At 43.0% G+C, this 22,024-nt stretch overlaps 1 protein-coding gene across 1 annotated transcript; it reads left to right on the top strand.

Moving 5' to 3' along the window:
- The first annotated feature begins 6,735 nt into the window (after nucleotides 1-6,735).
- Krt25 (keratin 25) lies at nucleotides 6,736-14,468 on the top strand. The gene is made up of 8 exons (XM_004655430.2): nucleotides 6,736-7,155; nucleotides 7,452-7,534; nucleotides 8,763-8,919; nucleotides 11,242-11,403; nucleotides 11,486-11,611; nucleotides 12,597-12,814; nucleotides 13,577-13,644; nucleotides 14,137-14,468. The coding sequence occupies exons 1-8, from the start codon at nucleotides 6,736-6,738 to the stop codon at nucleotides 14,244-14,246; spliced, it is 1,344 nt and encodes a 447-aa protein (XP_004655487.1). The 3' UTR covers nucleotides 14,247-14,468.
- Nucleotides 14,469-22,024: the final 7,556 nt, after the last annotated feature.

Genomic DNA, 22,024 nt, shown 5'->3' with positions numbered 1-22,024 from the left:
ATTCTCAATCTCTCAATCACTATCTGCTTCCTTCTCACTCTGTCTCTCTCTCTCTCTCTCTCTCTTTCTCTCTCAACTAACTACTAAATAAATAAATAAATGTGGATTTAGGCTGAACTCTTTTTTTGTGTGGGGGGGAGGTTTTGAGGTAGGGTCTCACTCTAGCCCAGGCTGACCTGGAATTCACTACATAGTCCAGACTGGTCTCAAACTCACAGCAGCTGTCCTACCTCTGCTTCACAAGAGCTGGAATTAAAGGCGTATGCTTTTAATTTTAATTTTTTGCACTGTGCTTTCCTGCTCGTGACCTTCTGCAGCCTGGAGAAGCTATTCTGTGAGCCTGGATTGCCCAGCAATAACCTTGACTAACCTGTGTGTATGAAAATATATAAATTCTGTAATCTGTTTCTCCTCTTGCATGTGCTTTCTTCTTGGTGGTAGAGATCTCATCCAAACTTATTACTAAGACTCCATGTGGCTTGAGTGTGTATGAAGGACTTCATTGTACTTCTATGCTTTGATTTGACCCAAACAAGCACTTGTGAGTCTCAAGTATTCCCCATGTGAAGCCTGAGATGAAATATACCTGAGGTGGGTATAAAGTGAACACTGGGTAGACTGGTTAAGTGTAATACTTAGGACAGATCATTCAATTTTCTGGTTTTTAGAAATTCTCAACAAAGGGATATCTTGTGTTATTTTAAGTTTTAGTAGCAAATAAATATCCTTAGGGACTGGTTTTGAAAAATAAGCTGGAGGGGGTTTCTGGAGAGATGGCTTAGTGGCGAAGACTCTTGCCTGCAAAGCCAAAGAACCCAGGTTCAATTCCCCAGGACACCCATGTAAAGCCAGATGCACATGGTGGCACATGCATTTGGAGTTCGTTTGCAGTGGCTGGAGGTCCTGGTGCAACCATTCTCTCTCTCTCTCTCTCTCTCTCTCTCTCTCTCATACTTTCAAATAAATAAATAAAATTTTTTAAATTAAATAAATAAACTGAGGGGGGCGCTGGGAAGATAGCTCAGTAGTTAAATGCACTTATTTGTAAAGCGTGATAGCCCAGGATTAATGCCCCAGTGATGGGAGACAGAAATTGACTAGGAAGTCAGGGTAACAGACCACCAAAAGTAATGGTGTTTATTTCTTGACTAGAAACGAGAAATGTCACTAAGCTTGCAGAAACCTGGATGTTACCTGCTCCAGGAAACATCTCTAGATTAAGTTTGCACCCTTCCTAGAGGACAGAAACTCTGATCCATAACTAAGGTACTGGTAAAGCTATAAAATCTGGTCTTTGTCCATAGCAACCTGCTGGCCTGGTCTTTCTCATATAGTCACTCCCCATGAAAAGCCCAGATCTGAGTCTTGAGGTGGGCTTCTCAAACCCCTTTGTGCTCCCTTGGAAAGAGCTCTACCTTGCTTTCTGCTCGTATGTTCTCGGCTTGAGCCCCCTTCTCTTCATCCACCCAAAGCTGAAAACTAGAATAAAATCTTACTAAACCTTATTCTATGGTCTCTGGATTTCATTCTTCATAGGACAAGGATCTGGGAGCACCCCAAATTATTGGTGCATTGGCATACAAAGAACCCAAACTTCCTGTATCACCAGTACCACATAAAGCGAGATCACCACAAAGTGGTACATGTGTCTGGAGTTTGTTTGCATGGCATGCCCATTCTCTCTCTCTCTCTTTCCCTCCCTCATAAATAAATAAAACATTTAAAACCTTGTGTATAGACAACATGGAATTCCAAAGGGCCCGTCACTGAAGTGCATTTTCTCACAGTGCTGGGCCCTCTGAAGTTGCATCTCCAAGTCTTGATGACTATTATTTCTAGTTCCCACATTAACCTCAACCCGAAAAGCTCCTTACGATGTTGCAATAGCTGAGAGTTAGCTTTATAGGGTCTATTGTAATAAATGTCTCCAGCCAGAATAATCAAAGCTATAATTTTAGTGGTGTGGAGTTGGATTAAGTGAGGTCGCAAGTGCTTTTGATTATACAACTATAGCGACAATATCTTGTATTTATTAAGTGTGCTTGAACATACCCTTCATGCATTAACCAGTTTAATCCTCTTAAAAATGTAAAGGTTCAGCCAGGTGTGGTGGCACACGCCGTTAATCCCAGCATTTGGGAGGCAGAGGTAGGAGGATCACCATGAGTTTGAGGTCACCCTGAGATGACATAGTGAATTCCAGGTCAGTCTGAGCTACAGTGAGACCCTACCTCGAAAAAAATTTTTAAAAAGGTAAAGGTTTAATACTTTATATATGAGAAAGCATATTCAAAGAGATTAAGGAATTTGTGTAGGTCTACACAGCTAGTATGTTGTGGGGCCTAGATTCAAATCCAGTTCTCTAACCCCATGGTGACTACTGTCCTTCCTATAGCGCAAAACAAAATCACACAGGAGTTACAGTGAAGCACATTCTATTTTCACAGTAAGATTTTCCTGCCACCAAAGAGGAACGATAGACAGGCAGGTTCTTATGCATAATCTAAAAAGACACCCTGAGGTGTATGGCTTCTAGCAGAGCGGGCCTCACTCCAACCATCCTCTGCTCCTGTTACTTCCTCCAGTTGCTCTTCCGACACTTCCCTTCTCTGTCCCCATATTAACTAAGTCCTGGCCAGAGTAGGCCTCCCTTCTTTGGGCTACAATTTTTCTCACTCTGCTTCAATACTCCCGTGCTGACTGTCAGAGTTGCACAGGGCAGTCTCCTTGACGTTAGAGGACTAGAGAGCCACGTAGTCAGATCTCTCCAAACACTTGGCTAGCTGACTCTCTTGCAGGCACAGTGTTCACCCGTCTTTCTCTTCTGATTACTAGTCATAGTCACTCCTAGGAACCCCCAAAATAGAGGTCCTATCTTTCCAGCAATAATTGAGCTTCCACTTTTCTGTTCACATTTCCCTGCTTAAACAGATAGATTTCCTATCTCAGTAAGACATATTTATAATTAATACAAACATCAGCTATTTCTCTAAAATGTGTGTGTTTAGTGAACCATACTCCTTAAATGAAGACTAGAAAGTCTGAGTACTCTTCCTTGTTTTCAAAAGTCAATATATTGGGACTGGAGAGATGGCTTAGTAGTTAAAGGCGCTTGCTTGCAAAGCCTGAATGCCTATATTCATTTCCCCAGGGACTCCTATAAAGCCAGATGAACAAAGTGGCACATGCATCTGGAGTTCATTTACATTGGCAAAAGGCCCTGGTGCACCCATACTCATTATCTCTCTGTGTGTCTCTTTTTTTGTCCCTTCCTCCCTACCTCCTTGCAAATCAATAAATAAATAACTTTGTTAAAAGTCATCATTTACCCAAAAAAGTAAAAAAGTACGTCTGGAATTTCAAAGGGAAAAGTGGGGGAGCGGGGGAAGAGCATATTACCATGGGATATTTTTTATAATCATGGAAGATGTTAATAAAAATTGAGAAAAAAAAGTACATCTGGCACTAATATTTGACAAATTTCTAATTTTTCACCAGATACCCTTAATCATGAGCTACTAGGAAAATGAAAGAAAATCCACAAGTAGGCAAAACATAGTAAAGCCACAATACATCAAAAGAAAGGCCTTGCCTGGTGTGGTAGCATACACCTTTAATCCAGCACTAGGGAGGCAGAGGTTGAAAGATCACAGTAAGTTTGAGGCCAGCCTGGAAGTATGTAGTCAGCCTGGGCTTATAGCAAGACCTTACCTGGAAAAACCAAAAAAGGGGCTTGAGGATGGCTTAGTGGTTAAGGCACTTGCCTGCAAAGCAAAAGGACCCAGGTTCAATTCCCCAGTACCCATGTAAAGCCAGATGCACAAGGTGGCACATGCATCTGGGGTTTGTCTGCAGTGGCTGGAGGCCCTGATGTATTCATTCTCTCCCTCTCTCTCTCTCTCTCTCTCTGTCTCTCTCTCTCTCTCTCTTTCTCTCTCTCATACACACACATACACACACACACACACACACAAACACACACACACACACACACAAAGAAATAAATAAATAAACAAACAAACATAAAGGAATGCAGCACCATGCCAAAAAAGAAAGGAAAAACAAGGCCTTAAATATGATACATGAAAAAGATGATTCCCTTCCAATAAAGAACAGTGAGATTGCAAACCAATTTCTCAATAGCAACAATGGCAGATAGAAGACATAGGAAGGTCTCTTCAATTTGCCAGTAAATATCCAAAATTATCACTAAATTTATATGAAAATTGTTCACCACATTGATAACTAGAAAAATATAAATTTGGGCTGGAGAGATGGGTCAGCAGTTAAGGCATTTGCCTACAAAGCCTAGCAATCTAGGTTCAATTCCCTAGTACCCATGTAAAGCCAGATGTACTAGGTGGTACATGCATCTGGAGTTCAACTGCAGCTGCTACAGGCCCTGGCATGCCGTGTGTGTGTGTGTGTGTGTGTGTGTGTGTGTGTGTGTGTGTCTGTCTGTCTGTCTGCTTGCAAATAAATAAATTTTTAAAATATAAATTTAAGCCACATGAGATACCATTATATATACCCAAAGACTGGCAACAGTTCTAAAATATTTCCCAAAATTATGCATACTGCTGTGGAATTATCACTAATTTGGGACTACTGGGAATAGTGTTCTAAAATATTCCCTTCATATTATTCAATGCAGGTATAAAATTAGCCAACAAGAAGAACAAAAAGGAAAGAAAGCCAATGTGGTGATACATGTTTGCATGCCCGCCGTCAAGAGGTTAAAGCACAAGAACCACAAGTTGGAGGCCAGCCTGAGCTACATAGCAAGTTTCCTTCCCAAAATCTTTCAAAGAGGAGGAGAAGAAGAAGGAAGGGAGGGAGGGAGGGAAAGACAGAAGAAAGAAAGGAAGAAAGGGAAGGAGAAAAGGAGAGAGAAGAAAGGAAAGAGGATGGGAGGGAGGGAGGAAGGAAGGAAGGAAGCAGGGAGGAAATGAAAAAGGATGAAGAAAGCACAGGATCTCTGGAACCCCACCAAGCATACAAATTTTATACTTATTATGGGAAATTCAGAAGAAGGTAGAAAGGTTTTCTGTTTTGTTTTTGCATGTGTGTGGTGTGTGCTATGGTATATATGCATATATGGGAGCACATGGATATGCCCGTGCATTCTGCTCACCTGTATACAGGTGTGCTCACCTGCTATGGCTGAAGAGGAACATCTGGTGTCCCCTTCCTTCATTTTTCTACCCAGTCTTACTTGAGCTGGAGTCTTACTGGTCCCAGAACCTGATTTTTCATGAGCCCCAGCAATTCTCTCAACTCTGCGCCCTGCAGGAGCTGGGGTTACAGACAAGCATGGCCACGCCCAGCTGTTTATTCCATTCCTGGAGCTTGAGCTAAGGAGATCTCTCAGGCCTCCTCAGCCCTCACGCTTGCACAGAACTTCTCTGAACCTCTGAGCCATCTCTCCAGCCCAGGAAAGCTTATTTTTATAATACTGTCTGAAAACTTCTAGAATCTCAGATACAGATTCATAAAACTCCAATGACCACAGTCAAGATTAATCCAAAGAAATATACAGACAGACAAAATAAGTACAAAAGATTGGACAATTCAGTGATGATAGTTAATGAGAATTATTTATGCTTGAACATTGCTGAGTATACTTTAAATGTTCTCACCACAGAACTATGTGAGAGTATGGACTTGTGTTAATTAGCTTGATTCAGCCATTTCATAGCACATGCATATAAAAACATCACATCCTATATGAATATGCATAATTTTAATTGGTCACTTTAATTTTTCATATTTGGCATTTTAAAGCAAATAAGTAAATCCATACCTCATAAAGAGTTAACTTACTATAACTTTCACCTGAGTTGTATAAATAAACCACATGAAACACAAACAGATAAAACAGTTCCTTCCAAGTTTGCTTCAAATTATGTGAAGTCAGGAAATAAGTTAATGCCCTTCCAAACTCCCATGAAACATAACAGCAATTAGGTGTGTGCTCCTAATTACCAAAATGGATAGGAGAAGGCGACTACCCATCGTGTCAACAAAATACCTAGGCTGCACGTCAGGCAAAATGGAAGCTGATTTCCTACTGGAAACAGTAGCAACAAGAACTAAAAACAAACAGGCCAGAGATGTAGCTCAGTGGTAGAGAACTTGCCTAACATACACAAGGTCCAGGGTTCAATCCCCAGCACCTCTCCCCAGCCATCCCCACCTCCACACAAAAAAATCCCTAGTGACCAATGGAGCAGGTGGGAAAATCATGATTGTGGTTCTGTTCTCAATGGGTATAGATGAATTGTGAGAATAAGAGCAGGAAGAATCTCAGAGACTTTAAAACTTGCCTTGGCATAACAGCCCAAAACCATGATGCCAACGTCCTACTTTGTAGTGGACCCACAAGCGTTATCTTCTTACAGTGGAAGTGAAAAATGACTCACCAGTAATTTTAAAGTGTAATCATGACCCTGGTGTGGTTCCACCCAGACCCATTTCTCAGATAACCACCAACCTGAGGGCAAGTGCCCTCCTACAGAAATGACCCCAGCAAGGTTGGTTACTAATTAGGAAAATTCATCCAATTATGCAAACTTGCTGAGGCTGGCAAGCCACCTTTTACTCTATGTAGGCAGAATTTCATACAGAACACCCCAGGGAATTGTCTATAAAAAGGCAAACAAAACCTTTGGGGTGAGAAGGCATTCCATTCTGGCTTTCAGGGAAACAGGTCTGTGACCAGCTCGCTCCAAGATCATGTCTCTTCGACTCTCCAGTGGATCCAGGAGGTCCTATTCCCGTCCCAGCACAGGCTCGCTCAGGGGAGCCAGCTTTGGGGCTGGAAATGCGTGTGGCATACCGGGCATCGGAAGTGGGTTCTCCTGTGCCTTTGGTGGCAGCTCCTCCTCAGGAGGAAATGCAGGGGCAGGCAACTCCTGCGCTGGGTTCACTGTGAACGAGGGAGGCCTCCTCTCCGGCAATGAGAAGGTGACCATGCAGAACCTCAACGACCGCCTGGCCTCCTACCTGGATAACGTGCAAGCTCTGCAGGAGGCCAACGCTGACCTGGAGCAGAAGATCAAGGGCTGGTATGAGAAATTTGGACCTGGCTCTTGCAGGGGTCTGGATCATGACTACAGTAGATATTTCCCAATAATCGATGATCTTAAAAACCAGGTAAGAAAATATAATTTGCAGTCACACCTATACATTTTAATGTCTAGATTTCTTTAAGCTGGAAAAAAGGTCATTTTACATCTCAATCTATGACTTTTATGGGAATTTAAGTTCAACATTGGAAATAAGCATGAAGTAGACTCAGTTAGTTAACCTCTTGATAAAAATGGCATTGACTAATAACTATATTAATTTTTATTATTTCCATCTCCTAGCCTAAAAAAATTGCCTTTTACTCATTATGATAACCTTTTTATTTTCATTTCTAAAATAAAAGTCAAACTCCCCATTTCTAGATCATCGCTTCCACCACCAGCAATGCTAATGCTGTGCTTCAGATTGACAATGCCAGGCTGACAGCTGACGACTTCAGACTCAAGTAAGTAGACTCGTTCGTGGGAAGAACTCGCAATGGTTCATGCAAAAACTTATGCCAAATGTGTTTGGTTGTTTTCCTTCTTTGAGTGCGTGTGTCTGGGTGTGCAACGTGAATGTGCAGGCACAGGTGTGTATGTGTAATGTTAGGTGCCTCCTCTAACACTCTCCTGTCTTATTTCCTGAGACACAGTTTCTCACTGAACCTGGAGCTGACCGTCTTTTCAGATAGACTAGCTGACTAGTGAGCCCTGGTACCCCTCCTGTCTAGACCCTCTTCAAAGCTGAGGTTACAGGCATACACAAATACACTCAGCTTGTTGTATGAGTTCTAGGGATCAAACTTAGGGCCTCATGCTTGCGTAGCAGGCATTCTTACCCATGGAACCACTTCCCTCAATTTTCTTTTTAATCTCTCTACTAAATAGTACCAACTTTTGGGCTGGGGTGATGGCTCAGTGGCTAAAGGTACTTGCTTGTAAAGCCTGCCAGCCTGGGTTCGATTCCCCAGTATCTACAGTAAGCCAGAGCACAAAGTAGAGCATGAGTCTGGAGCTCATTTGAGGCAGCAAGAGGCTCTGGCACACCCACATACTTTCTCTCTTTTTATCTCTTTCTCTGTCTCTGTGGCTCAAATAAATAAATACAAATATGGAAGATTTATAAATCAGTATTACCAACTCTTATCTTAAAACTTGCAATCCCTTGGTTTTGAAATCAGTGGAACGTTATTACTTTTCTATATTTTAGCTAATTTTAGTGAACATCTATAAAACTAGTGTCCAATAGCCTATATATTTTTGGTCAAATGCCTCAATTTAAAAAAAAATGGTAAGTATACAATAAACTTTTTTAAAAAAAAATTTTTTTTAATTTTTATTTATTTATTTGAGAGCGACAGACACAGAGAGAAAGACAGATAGAGGGGGAGAGAGAGAATGGGCGCGCCAGGGCCTCCAGCCACTGCAAACGAACTCCAAACACGTGCACCCCCTTGTGCATCTGGCTAACGTGGGACCTGGGGAACCGAGCCTCGAACCGGGGTCCTTAGGCTTCATAGGCAAGCGCTTAACCGCTAAGCCATCTCTCCAGCCCAAGTATACAATAAACTTTGATGAAGTCTCTTGTGGGCAAATTGACCACTGCAAAATTCCATAGTTCCATCATTTATCAATGGTCAGTGACTATCTCCAACTCCCTGACAAACTGGGAATTCATTGGCACTCTTGAAGGTATGAGAACGAGCTGGCTCTCCATCAGAGCGTGGAGGCCGACGTCAACGGGCTGCGAAGAGTCCTGGATGAAATCACCCTGTGCCGGACAGACCTGGAGATTCAGTACGAAACCCTGAGTGAGGAGCTGACTTACCTCAAAAAGAACCACAAGGAGGTAAGAGCTGGCCTGCTGCATTCTGCTCCCCTGCACACAGTCCGCCTGACAGGAAAAACGTGTGCGGATTTACCCCTCATAAGCAATCATTTGGTCTGAAGATCACTGTCAGACCCACATAAGGCAGAAGGGCCAACTTGTCTTTGTAAGAATTGAATTACTTGTGTAAATTCACCCTTGTTGTCTCATCTATTTTCCCATGGGGGGGGACTTGCTTTCCAGAACAATCAGTGTATAACATCAGTGTTTGTCATGTCTGTTTACAGCTAAGTTAAATGGTCTACTTAGGAGATTACACATAATTAGATAAAATGAATGTACTTTCAGGACATGCTAAGAAAACAAGATCTTAAGTTGCTACATATGCACATTTGAAAGATTAAACCATTAACTTCACATATTAGGTATAATATTAATACATATAATATTAAACATAATATTAACACATATTCTTAATAAATATGGTAGAAAATGAAATGTGACTATTACCCTAGCATTTAAACTTCCAAGCACATGGCATTCTTCTGAGCTGGTCACATTTTGGAAACTAGATTCCATATCAGATCATTAGTCCATTTTACCTTTGGGATTGTTTTCAGAATCATGATTTTCTATTCTTAAAAAAAAATTTTATCCTTTGAAAATAAACTGGATATTTTTAAACAGCTAAAAGATATCCATGATTAAGTCAGATGTTTTGAAAAGGAGATCAAAGTAAGAATGTTGCTTGGTAGAAGTGAGGCTATCTTGTGAATAAAACATTTATTTGGCCACCTAAGCTCAAGTGTGGCCCTAATCCATAGTTACTCTTTTCTTTTCTTTTTTTTTTCTTTTTTTTTTTTTTTCTGCTTGCACTGTTGACATCTTCACCAAATCCTCTGGATTTAAAAGCCACATGAGGAGGTAGAGAAGGATAGAGTCACCTGCAAAGAAAGCACACCTGGGTGATTTGCTGTGGCATGGAAAGCAAGCGGCCACCCTTCCCGCCATCCCAGGAGTGGGGGGGGGGGTTTCCGTGGCGGACAGTCGATCTGTGCTGCTTCCATTTGCAGAGCAGACTAGGCAGGCAGGTCTGCTGTCTACGCTGTTGGAATGCGCTCAACAACAGCGTACAGCTCGGACACAGCCTTGTGTGAGCTTTGACCACAAAGGAGATTCCAGCTTTCGTGATGACAGGAGTCATGACAGCCAGTGTTTCCTTAGCATTCCCATGCCAAAAAAGACCTCTCAGAGGCAGCGCTTCTCTCACTTATTTTACAGTAACCCAGAGAAGGGTCTTTAATTAGCTTTGATTTGCAGATAAATCAACCGATTCACAAAATGATTAACCAGCTTTCCCAAATTTACACAGCCACTACCAGGCAGAACCAGAATTCATACGAAAATTTGTCTTAACTCCAAAGTCCAGCAGGACACTACAATGTCACTGTGTAAACTGAACAGACAGGATTCTTCCTGCCCTGAGGAGCATGCATGCATGCACGCACATGCACACACACGCATGCACACACACACACATGCATGCACATTCGTTCATTCAGCATTTCAACTTTTCAGAATTATCCAAACTGCCCTTTAGGAGTTCCAGGTGTGTTTGGGGTGTATGTAAGTATGAAGCAGGTCTCTACTGGTTGGAGGACCATCCACAGGGGTGCCTATTTATCCAATGAAGAAACAGGATAGCAGATAAGCTACATAGTGAATTCCAGGTCAGCCTGGGCTAGAGTGAGACCCTACCTCAAAAGAACAAAAAAGGGAGGGAGGGAGGAAGGAAGGAAGGAAGGAAGGAAGGAAGGAAGGAAGGAAGGAAGGGAGGAAGGAAGGAAGGGAGGGAGGGAGGGAGGGAAGGAAGGAAGGAGGGAGGAAGGAGAGAGACAGAATAAGAGCCAGAGACTTTAAAAAAAAATCTTTTAATGACTTTTTGTTTTTTTAGAACTAGAGATTGAACCTAGGGCCTCATGCAAGCTAGGCTAGGGCTCTACCACGGAGCAACATCGCCATCCCAGGACTTTCATTTGGAAAGGCATCAAAGGGTTAGTCTGGGTAGCAGAGCCAAAACCGGGAGGCCTCGGAGTTTACAGAAGCAGGAGTTTGGCTCACCATTATGAAGACCTCCAGAGCCATCATAAACTCTTCCAGAATGACTTCTGGTCCTTGAGAGGCCAGGCAGTGTGACATATGCAGAGAGGGTTAGGGTTACTGCGGCGCAGGAGGTTTTGGGGGGGGGGGGGGCGTGGACCAGACGACCTTTAGGAACCTTTGCAAAGCTAAGCTTCTCGACTTCGACTTCGTAACTCGAGCCCCACATTTCCGTGTCTCCAGGAAATGCAAGTCCTGCAGTGCGCGGCCGGCGGCAACGTGAACGTGGAGATGAACGCGGCCCCCGGGGTGGACCTCACGGTCCTGCTGAACAACATGCGGGCCGAGTACGAGGCCCTGGCCGAGCAGAACCGCAGGGACGCCGAGGCCTGGTTCCAAGAAAAGGTGAGTGTGGCGCCAAGCCGCGGTGCCCGGGCGCTGCGGGCGGGTCGCCGAGCTGAGGTCCGCACCCTCGCCCCCGTTTCAGAGCGCCACGCTGCAGCAGCAGATCACCGAGGACGTGGGCGCCACCACCTCGGCCCGGAACGAGCTCACCGAGATGAAACGCACCATGCAGACCCTGGAAATTGAACTTCAGTCCCTCCTGGCCACGGTATGAAAAGGAGTTGCTTTCTTGTAAATATGGACCCACTGGTTCTAAAGCCCCTGGGGGTGTTGAAGAGATGTCCGCCTTACATCTTTGAGATCATCTTAAGACGTAAGGAAATGCAAGGCCACGGTTTCTAGGTCTATTCTTCCAAAAAGAAAAGATTGACCGGTTTTCAAGCAAGGTTGTAATAGTACATTGATGATTCTTTTTAAAATATTTATTTATTTGAGAGAGAAAGAGGCAGACAGAGAAAGAGAATGGGTGCACCAGAGCCTCTAGCCACTGCAGAGGAACTCCAGATGCCTGCACCACCTTGTGCATCTGGCTTACGTAGGTCCTGGGAAATTGAACTTGGTCCTTAGGCTTTACAGGCAAGTGCCTTAACCACTAAGCCATCTCTCCAACCCCAATGCTTTAATTTTTTCCCATTTTTAACATTTTCATAAATATAAAGTGTTTTTATTTCATTGACCCCAATTACCCATTCTTATCACCCTTCCTGTCCCACTAACACCCTTTTTCTTGTTAATCCCATCTTGTTTTCATGTCTTCAAAAAAAAATATGTATTTGGCAGAAAGAATATGCATGTGCCAGGGCCTCCTGCCTCTACAAATGAACTCCAGATGCATGCGCCATTTTGTGTATCTGGCTTTACATGGGCATTGGGGAATTGAACCTGAGGCCAGCAGGCTTTGCAAGCCCCCTCCTTTAACTGTTGAGCCATCTCTAGCTCCCTTGTGTCTAAATTTTTTTAACTCATTGAGTTAAATTAGGATGGCTTGCAAATTGTAGGTGGAAGGTTACTTGCTGTGGAATGGATGAGTAACCAATCAGTGGCTACACCACTGATGAACCTGACTCCCCCTCTCTTGATGTGAAATCTGAAACAGCTACAAGTGATGTTCACAAGAGGAAGAACCCCTTTAGCAAAGAAGTGTCTGCCGGTCCGCATTTCCCTCTCAGACTCCCCGTTTTGTCCCCTGACAGAAACACTCCCTGGAGTGCTCCCTGACGGAGACGGAGGGCAACTACTGCTCACAGCTGGCGCAGATCCAGGCTCAGGTCGGAGCCCTGGAGGAGCAGCTGCACCAGGTCAGGACGGAGACCGAGGGCCAGAAGCTGGAGTACGAGCAGCTGCTGAACGTCAAGGCCCACCTGGAGAAGGAAATCGAGACCTACTGCCTCCTCATTGGAGGAGATGAGGGGTAGGTGAAGCGAGCTGCACGGTCCTGCGCAGTCGGCCCTCCAGATCCACCGCTTCCACCTCTGTGAATTCAACCACCCACAGGAGGAGAATTCTCAGAAAGAAAGCTCTGAGCCTGCGCTGGGCACGGGCAGACTTCTTTTTTGTATTACTCCCTAAGCAACAGAGCATGGCAACTATTTACAGAGCATTTCAACTATCAGTGGTGTTAGAAGTCGTCTAGAGATGATTCAAGGCATCAGGGATAATGTGTGGAGGCTATATGCAAATATTATGACATGTTCATAGAAAAGATTTTACATCTGCTGAGGTCATGGACCCAATCCCCCACTGAGACTGACTGATAACTGCCCTGAAATTTACTTAACACTTAGATCCCTGGAAAGCACACATGAACCACTGTGGCTGCATTTATATAGAATATCATGAATATGCACACATGTGTCCACACACATACGAACATGTGTGCCGACACGCCCATATACCACACACATACATATGCAAAAAAATTAAAGATTATCATGAATACTAAATCTTAAACATAGTGCTCAATCGTTGAGCTACAAATTAGCAGCATTTGAGAAAACTCAAAGTACAACAAGATTGAAAGTATCATTTCTCAATTTTAAAGCAGGGCAGTTTCAGCTGTATAGCCCCCCCCCCCCAAGATGTTCTCAACCCAAAAGCCAAGGCAAACCTAACAATGGCTCTGGAATTGAAGGAGTTCCCTCTATGTCACTGTCTTTTGTGATGTTTTCCACAGAGCATGTAAGTCTGGAGGTTACAAGTCTAAAGATTATGGATCTGGAAATGTAGGAAGTCAAATGAAAGGTAATTACAATGAAATTCCATTGTTATTTTACCCTGTCACATTTCCAGTGCAGTTACTTGTTTATAACTTAGAGTGAGTTTAGTAAGACTTAAGGTAGGCGTGGTGGTGAATGCCTTTAATCCTAGCACTCGGGAGGCAGAGGCAGGAGGATCGCTATGAGTTCCAGGCCAGCTTGGAACTACAGAATGAGTCCAAGTCAGTCTGGGTTAGAATGACAGCCTACCTCAAAAGAAACAACAACAAAAAGACAATATAATAAAAAAAAACCTATAGTAGATATCACTGTATGCTAGACGTCTAACATTAGTGATATGTTCTTATTTTGAACAAAGCCAGATATCACCATGTTGCTACCTGCATACTCAAGTCCCAAGTGTATGAGGATTCTGCATAGTCCATCCTATATAAAATCCTATTGTTCCTTTAATTTATATAATTTCTTACTCAGTTCTTTGAACTCTCTACAATCTCCTTTAACTTTTAATTTTCAGATCCAGCCAAAGCCATCGTGGTTAAGAAGGTTCTTGAGGAGGTAGACCAACGCAGCAAAATACTCACCACTAGGCTGCAGTCCCTGGAAGAGAAATCTCATAGCAATTAACAAAGAACATAAGCCAAAGCATCAAATGCATCTGGGAAAATGAGCAAATCTAAGAAAAATGTCTGTCCTACTTATCTCTCTGTTCCTTTCTCTTTCTGGCAATTAGCAGAGAACCCTCTGTCCTGTGGAAAGATGTCACATGCAAACATGATAACATATTTGATTACCCTGCAACAATCTGTTATCGGTTCTATGTCCTCAATAAATCCTCCTTGAGCAAGCCATCATCAGTGATGTTGTCTTATCTTTGAAATGTGTTTGCCTATGCACTGAATGTCAACACCTAACAGCTTTTGATTTATGTGTAGACATAAATAATGATTGGGCTGGGGAGATGGCTCAATGGTTGAAATCACTTGCTTAGGGCTGGAGAGATGTCTTAGTGGTTAAGGTATTTGCCTGCAAAGCCAAAGGACCTTGGTTCAAATCCCCAGGACCCATGTAAGCCAGATGCACAAGGTAGCGCATATGTCTAGGGTTTTTTGGGTTTTTTTTGCAGTGGCTAGAGCCCCTGGTGTACCCGTTCTTTCTCTGTGTCTGCCTCTTTCTGTCTCTCTCTCTCTCTCTCTCTTAAAAATTAATTTTTTAAAAAGCACTTGCTTGCAAAGTCTGCTGCCAACCTGGATTCAATTCTCCAGCACCCACATAAAGCCAGACACAAAAAGTGGTATTTGCACATGACATTTGTTTTCAGTGGCAAGAGACTCTGTCATGCCTGTGCACACACGCATACACAATGCACACACACACGTGCAAATAAATATTTACAAAGAATAAGTATCGGATTTCCCTCTAAATTTTCACGAGGGTTTCCAGATAATTCAAAGTAGTCAAATTCACAAGGAATAAATATACTTCCACTTAGATCTTTAATCTGTCATACTTTGACATAAAAGAGGCTATTTTCTTTATTTTAGCTTTTATTTTTATTTGCTTTTCTGAACACAGAAAGAAGAGAGACAGAGGAAAAGAGAGAGAGCGAATGAGGGAGAGTGGGCACTCCAGGGCCTCTAGCCACTCCAGATGTATGCGACACTTTGTGCATCTGGCTTTACATGGGTACTGGGGAATTGAACCCCGGTTGTTAGGCTTCGCAGGCAAGTGCCTTAACCACTGAGCGATCTCTCCAGCCCCTCCATTTTCTTGCATAGTAGATGAAATTATGCATTTCACATTCTTCATCTGTAACTGGGAATAATGAAAACATTTGTTTCAAATGTTTATTGTAACGATTAGACAAACTGGTAAAGTGTAGTCATGGGGTAAGTGCTCTGACATGTTAACCTCTTTTTTTCATGTGTGTGTGTATGTAGTATTGTGACGTGGCATTTGTATGTTTAGCATATACACTTGTATATGCAGAGGCCAGAGGAGGACACCAGGTGTCCTCCTACATCACTCTTCCATGTGGTTTCCTGGGCACTCTCTCACTGACCCTGGAGCTGCCATTTATGGTAGATTCTCCTGTCTCCACCCCGCCACCACCCTCCCCTCCAAACCTGGAGTTACAGATCGTATGGCCACACTCAGAATTTTCTGTTTGTTTGTTTGAGTTAGGAGTCTTGCTCTAGCCCAGGCTGACCCTGAATTCATAGTCTCAAGGCTGAACTCAAACTCGTTTTCTACCTCTGCCTCCAGAGTACTGGGATTAAAGGCATGCCATCACCAAGCCCAACTGGTTTTCTATCTTTTTATATGCTTATTTATATATCTTCTTTAGGAAAAAAAAAAAGGTTTATTCAAATCCATTATCCATTTTTTTTATTTGGGTTGTCATTTGAGTTTTAAAAATGTATTCTGGATATAAAAAGCTTAGGAAGATATAATTTGTAAATTTTTTTTAATTTGTTTTTTTTTTTTTTTTTTAAGGCAGGGTCTCACTCTAGCCCAGGCTGACCTGGAATTCACTATGTAGTCTCAGGCTGGCCTCAAATTCGCAGCAATTCTCCTACCTTGGCTTCCAGAGTGCTGGGATTAAGGGCATGTGCCACCAGGCCTGGCCCATTATAATCTTTAATTCTATAATTTTTTAAATATTTATTTATTTGATACAGAGAAAGAGGCAGAGAGAGAGAAAGAGAGAGGGAGTAAATGGGCACACAAGTGCCTCCAGCCACTGTAAACGAACTCCAGATGCATGCGCCCCCTTGTGCATCTGGCTTACGTGGGTTCTGGAGATTGGAAGCAGGATCCTTTGGCTTTGCAGGCAAATGCCTTAACTGCTAAGCCATCTTTCCAACCTGAATTCTATACATTTTTTAATGCTAGCTATTGAACCCATGGCCTCTTGGATTATTTCATGTAGCCAATTTTTTTTTTTTTTTGAATGTGGGTGTTGAGGTTTTTTAACTCAAGCCTCTCCAGCCCTCGGGCTTGGTGGCAAGTACTCTCACTGAACCACCTCCCTGCTCACCCCCCATTAGTGCTTCTCCCTCGGTGAAGGCCTCTTTCATTTAGGCCAATAAATGACACCTGTGTGCAAGTGTGTGGAATCATTTCAGAAGCACCAGACACATGAGCTTATCAGTTATACCAGATGTAAGCACTTACCCGGGACTGTAAGAGGAATGCCCAAGCCTGAGACATGGCGGGCATGCCAGCCGCCACCCCAGTCACTCACCCTGGGCCTTTCCAGGGAAGGACCTCTGCTCTGTGCCCAGGCCCCAGGTCAAGCGCTGTTTGTCCCGCCCATGACACGCAGCCCACCACAAACGGACACTAGAAACTGCCTGCCCACCAGACCTGCACTTGACATCTCTGTGCCTTAAATAGCTCTGTGCCCGCTGTTCCTAAAATCACTTTTAAAAAATTATGTGTGGGGCCGGGCGTGGTGGCGCACGCCTTTAATCCCAGCACTCGGGAGGCAGAGGTAGGAGGATCTCCGAGAGTTCGAGGCTACCCTGAGACTACATAGTGAATTCTAGGTCAGCCTGAGCCAGAGTGAGACCCTACCTCGAAAAACCAAAAAAAAAAAAAAAAAATTATGTGTGGGGGTCTAGAGAGATGGCTCAGTGGATAAGGCACTTGTCTGCAAAGCCTAAGGACCAGGGTTCTATTCCTCAGTACCCACATGTAGAGCCAGATGCACAAAGTAGTGCATGTATCTGGAGTTCATCTGCAGCAGCTGGGGGCCCTGCTTGCATACATTCTCTCTTTCTCCCCCCCCCCCCACTCTGTTGCAAATAGTAAAAAAGTATATTTGGGGGCTTGAGAAATGGCTTAGTGGTTAAGGTGCTTATCTGCAAAGCCAAAGAACCCAGGTTCTATTCCCCAAGACCCACATAAGCCAGGTGGGGTATGCATCTGGAGTTCGTTTGCAGTGGCTGGAGACTCTAGCATGCCTCTCTCTCTCTCTTCTCCCTCTCTCTCTCTTTCTCCTCTACCTCTTCTTTCTCTTGTAATTAAATAAAAACAAAATACTTTTTAAAACATAGTTTGCTTTCTGGAAATGCTCATTGCAAGGTTAAATCAGTTCCAAGTTTCTGATTATATAAACAGGAAAGGAGGAACCCACACTGAGGGAATACTGTTGTATATTAAGGATGGAATGATAATTTTTCCTGTTGGGTGTGAGACCATATCCAGATTACAAACATTAATACAGCATTATAATAACAGCATTATTCAATTTAAATGTATCTATAGACTATATCAGACTTGTGTTTCTACTCAGTGTAGCTTACTTGGAAAGTTCTATCCAGCAGGATACCCTGTCTCAAGAAAAATTGTAGGTGGCACCTGAGAAATGATAGTCAAGGTTGTCCTCTGGCCTCTACCTGAATGTACACACACATACATATGCCCACACTTGCAACTATTCACATACCTACCCATACACAAAACAATAAGTAAAAATGCAGAAATCAAACAACAAATGGGGTTGGAGAAATGGCTTGGCTGTTAAGGCACTTACTTGCAAAGGCTTATGGCCTGCGTTCAATTCCCCAGTGCCAGATGCACAAAATGGCATATGCATCTGGAGTCTGTTTGCATGCAAGGTCACACATGAACACAAGATGGCTTACGAGTCTGGAGTTGGATTGCAATGGCTGGAGGCCCTGCCATGCCAATTCTTTCTCTCTCTTGCTCTCTTTCTCATAAAAAATACAGAAAGAAAGAAAGAAAGAAAGAAAGAAAGAAAGAAAGAAAGAAAGAAAGAAAGGAAGGAAGGAAGGAAGGAAGGAAGGAAGGAAGGAAGGAAGGAAGGAAGGAAGGAAGGAAGGAAGGAAGAAAGAAAGGAAGAAAGGGAAAAATGACTGTGCTGAGGAGGTTGTTCAGTGGTTAAAGGTGTTCACTTGCAAAGCCTGACAGCCTGGAGTTCAATTTCCCAGCACCCACATAAAGCCAGATGCAAAGTGGGACGTGCATTTGTTCATTTTCAGTCTGGCAACTTGTTTGCAATGACAAGAGCCCTAACATCAATGAAGGTGGAACATAGGACACCTCAAAGTTGTCCTCTGACCTCCACACACATGCCCACAAATACACACATAAATTTTAATTTAAAAAAAAAGAAATGTCATTTTTCAGCATCAAAACAAGTCCTATTTAATGATAATAAGTACATGATTTAGCAAGAGAACAGGGAAAAGGCATTAATATCTTGCTGGATGAAGTGTTAATTGGCAAAAAAAACTCCAGAAAAACAATACAGCACCAGATATCAAAGCCTTTATGGAAAGGAAGTTTTCTTAGAGTGAGCAGTTCTACTTCTAGGAACTTATCCTGACAATCAATTATTAATATAGGAATATTCCTCCCAGCTGTTTTCCTAGTGAAACCTCAGCTATAATAAAACATCCAACAATAGAAAATGGATGAGCTAGCTTACAGAGCATCCATCAAAGCCCATCAGAGGATCGCCATTTGGCCATGAGGGTTATTCAAGATCATCCATTGATCAGAAAAGATATTAATTATTTATTGAGAAATGAAAAGTAGAGTTTCAAGATATACATACCATAGATGACCTAGTTTTATAAGAAAACAATTGCACAAATGTTACATACATGCTTATAAAAATCTAAAACGGGAGCTGGAGAGACAGCTCTGCAATTAAGGTGCTTGCCTGCAGTGCCTAACAATCTGGGTTTGATTTTCCAGTACCCACATAAAGCCAGATGCACAAGTGGTGCATGAATCTGGAATTCATTTGCAGTGGCTAGGAGACCCTGGCATGCCCATCCTCATCTCATTTCCCTCCCTCTCTCTCTCTCTCTCTCTCTCTCTCTTTCCCTCTCCCTCATAAATAAATAAATAAAAAGTCTAAAATAGCTGTGATCAGTGGTTAAAGACTCTTGTTCCATAAACCTGATTCCCAATATCGATGTAAAGCCAAATGCAAATAATAATAATAATAATAATAATAATAATAATAATAATAATAGTAATGGTGGCTATGGCCATGAAAGGCAGAGTCAGGAGAATTCCAAAGGGTACAGACCAGCAACCAGAGAGTCACCACCTCAACCAAGGGAGAAGAAGGCCAACAACCCAACGGTGGCCTCTCACACATTTTAAAAAGAAAAAGAAAAACAATCTAAACAACATGCATCAGCATCCTAACTGTGACTATTCTGGAGCAGTAGAAATATGAGTGATCTGGACTGCAGAGATGGCTTAATGATTAAGGCACTTGCCTGCAAAGCCAAAGGACCTTGGTTTGATTCTCCAGGACTCACATAACCCAGATGTCAATGGTAACACATGCATCTGGAGTTCCTTTGCACTGGCTGGAGGCCCTAGCGTGCCTATTCTCTCTCTCTCTCTCTCTCTCTCTCTCTCTCTCTCTCTCTCTCTCACTCTTTCTTTCTCTCTCTCTCTCTCAAATAAATAAAATAAAGCAATATATTTAAAAAAAAGAAATTTGAGTGATTTTTATTTTCTATAACATGCTTACATGCTTTTTAAGCTTATTTATTTAGGAGCATGTATGGGCACATGTGCACATGAGGAGGTCAGAGGACAACCTCTGAGGTCTCTGGGTGCCACCTTGCTCTACCTTTTCTGAAACTGGGTCTCTTTCTTTTGTTTGTTGGTTGGTGTTCGTTTATTTATTTGTTTGTTTGTTTGTTTGAGGTAGGGTTTTACTCTAGGCCAGACTGCCCTGGAACTTACTAGGTAGTCTCAGGCTGGCCTTGAATTCACAGCAATTCTCCTACCTCTGTCTGCCAGCACTGGGATTAAAGACTTGTGCCGCCACACCCAGCTGAAACAAGGTTTCTCACTGCTGCAAACAAACTACCAGACTGCAAACCTAGATGCATTGGGATCACCGATGGATTAGCCACTTTGCAGATGTCTTTACGGGGTTGCTGAGGAATCGAACCTGGCCAATCAAGCATTGCAAACAAATGCCTTTAACTGGTAAGCCATTTCCTCAGAGCCTACTGAAATGTTTTTACATAAATACTTGTTTTATAACCAAATAAAAATAATGTAATGATGTAATAAATTGTACTATAATGTAATAATGTAGTTTTAAAAAACTGTAAGAACAGTAAGAATGAAAATATGTGAGAGTGGGAGAGATGGCTTAATGGTTAATGCACTTGCCTGTAGAGCCTAAGGACTCAGGTTCAATTCCCCAGTACTCATGTAAGCCAGATGCACAAGGGGCACATGCATCTGGAGTTAGTTTGCAGTGGCTGGAAGCCCTGGCATGCCCATTCCCTATCTCTCTCTCTCTCATCTCACAAATAAGTGAATAAATATTTTTTTTAAAAAAAAAAAAAAGGTATGTGAGGGGAAGAAGCCACTGGCAAATGAAGGATTAAAGGATTAGACTGGGGACAAGACAAGTGTTCTAAACAGGAGCGCCCTTGAGAAGTGGTAAATTTGGGTTCAGGGAAGGAACAGAGGAAGCTGTGGTGCTAGCCCTGGCTCCAGGACTGATCCCATCAAACACATTCACAGACAGCCCAGTCACCTACAGTGAATGTCAAGTGCATAACTCATCTATTAGCCCTGTGGGGAAAGGCTTGTGTCCACTCTCAGGGTTGTAGGCCACTTCTGTGGAAGGACACAAGGCTTATCTGGCACCCTTCAATCAAGGTTTCCCAGCACCTGGCCTTTCCACCTCCCTTCAGGAGACAGACAGCAAAGGATTGCTTGCTGGGACGTGCCCCTCTCACCTCGAAGCCACTCCTTTCACATCAAGGCTCATACGTGGCATTCTCTAAGTGCTTTAGGCTTCTGTATCCACAGTTATGTCTCTTTCCCCGCTTTAACCTTGTGCTTTTACTTCTTTTCTCCTTAGTCAGACTCATGAAGAAATTTGTCTTTCATTAGTCTCTTTTCAGAAGAATATTTTACGGGCTAGAGAGATTGCTTAGTGGTTAAGGTGCTTGCCTGTGAAGCTTAAGGACCCAGGTTCAATTTCCCAGTACCCACGTAAGCCGGATATACAAGATGGCACATGCATCTGGAGTTTGTTTGCAGTGGCTACAGGCCCTGGCATGCCCATGCCCTCCCGCTCCCCACTTTCTCTCTCATAAATAAATGAGATTTTTCTCAACTTATTCGCAAGTGTATGCCAGGGCCTCTTGCCACAGCAAACAGACTCTCCAGCCCTGATTAGTCTGATTAGACCACTTTGCAGAGCATGGTGGTGCACACCTTTAATCTAAGCACTCAGGAGGCAGAGGCAAGAGGATCGCTGTGAGTTAGAGGCCAGCCTGAGACTACATAGTGAACTCTAGGTCTGCCTGGCCTACAGTGAGACCCTACCTCAAAAAAAAGAAGAAAAAAAAAGACTACTTTCAAATGTTGGAGAGATG

The sequence above is a fragment of the Jaculus jaculus genome, chromosome 9 (assembly GCF_020740685.1).
Source record: "Jaculus jaculus isolate mJacJac1 chromosome 9, mJacJac1.mat.Y.cur, whole genome shotgun sequence".
NCBI lineage: Eukaryota > Metazoa > Chordata > Mammalia > Rodentia > Dipodidae > Jaculus > Jaculus jaculus.
The sequence above is the reverse complement of the archived record's forward strand: the minus strand, read 5'-3'. Positions and strand labels throughout refer to the sequence as shown.

Excerpts from the sequence above, each read along its gene's own strand:
- Krt25 (XM_004655430.2), top strand. The coding sequence starts at position 6,736 with ATGTCTCTTCGACTCTCCAGTGGATCCAGGAGGTCCTATTCCCGTCCC. Across the intron at positions 7,156-7,451 it reads TCGATGATCTTAAAAACCAG|ATCATCGCTTCCACCACCAG; the intron begins GTAAGAAAATAT and ends CCCCATTTCTAG. Across the intron at positions 13,645-14,136 it reads TGTAGGAAGTCAAATGAAAG|ATCCAGCCAAAGCCATCGTG; the intron begins GTAATTACAATG and ends TTTAATTTTCAG.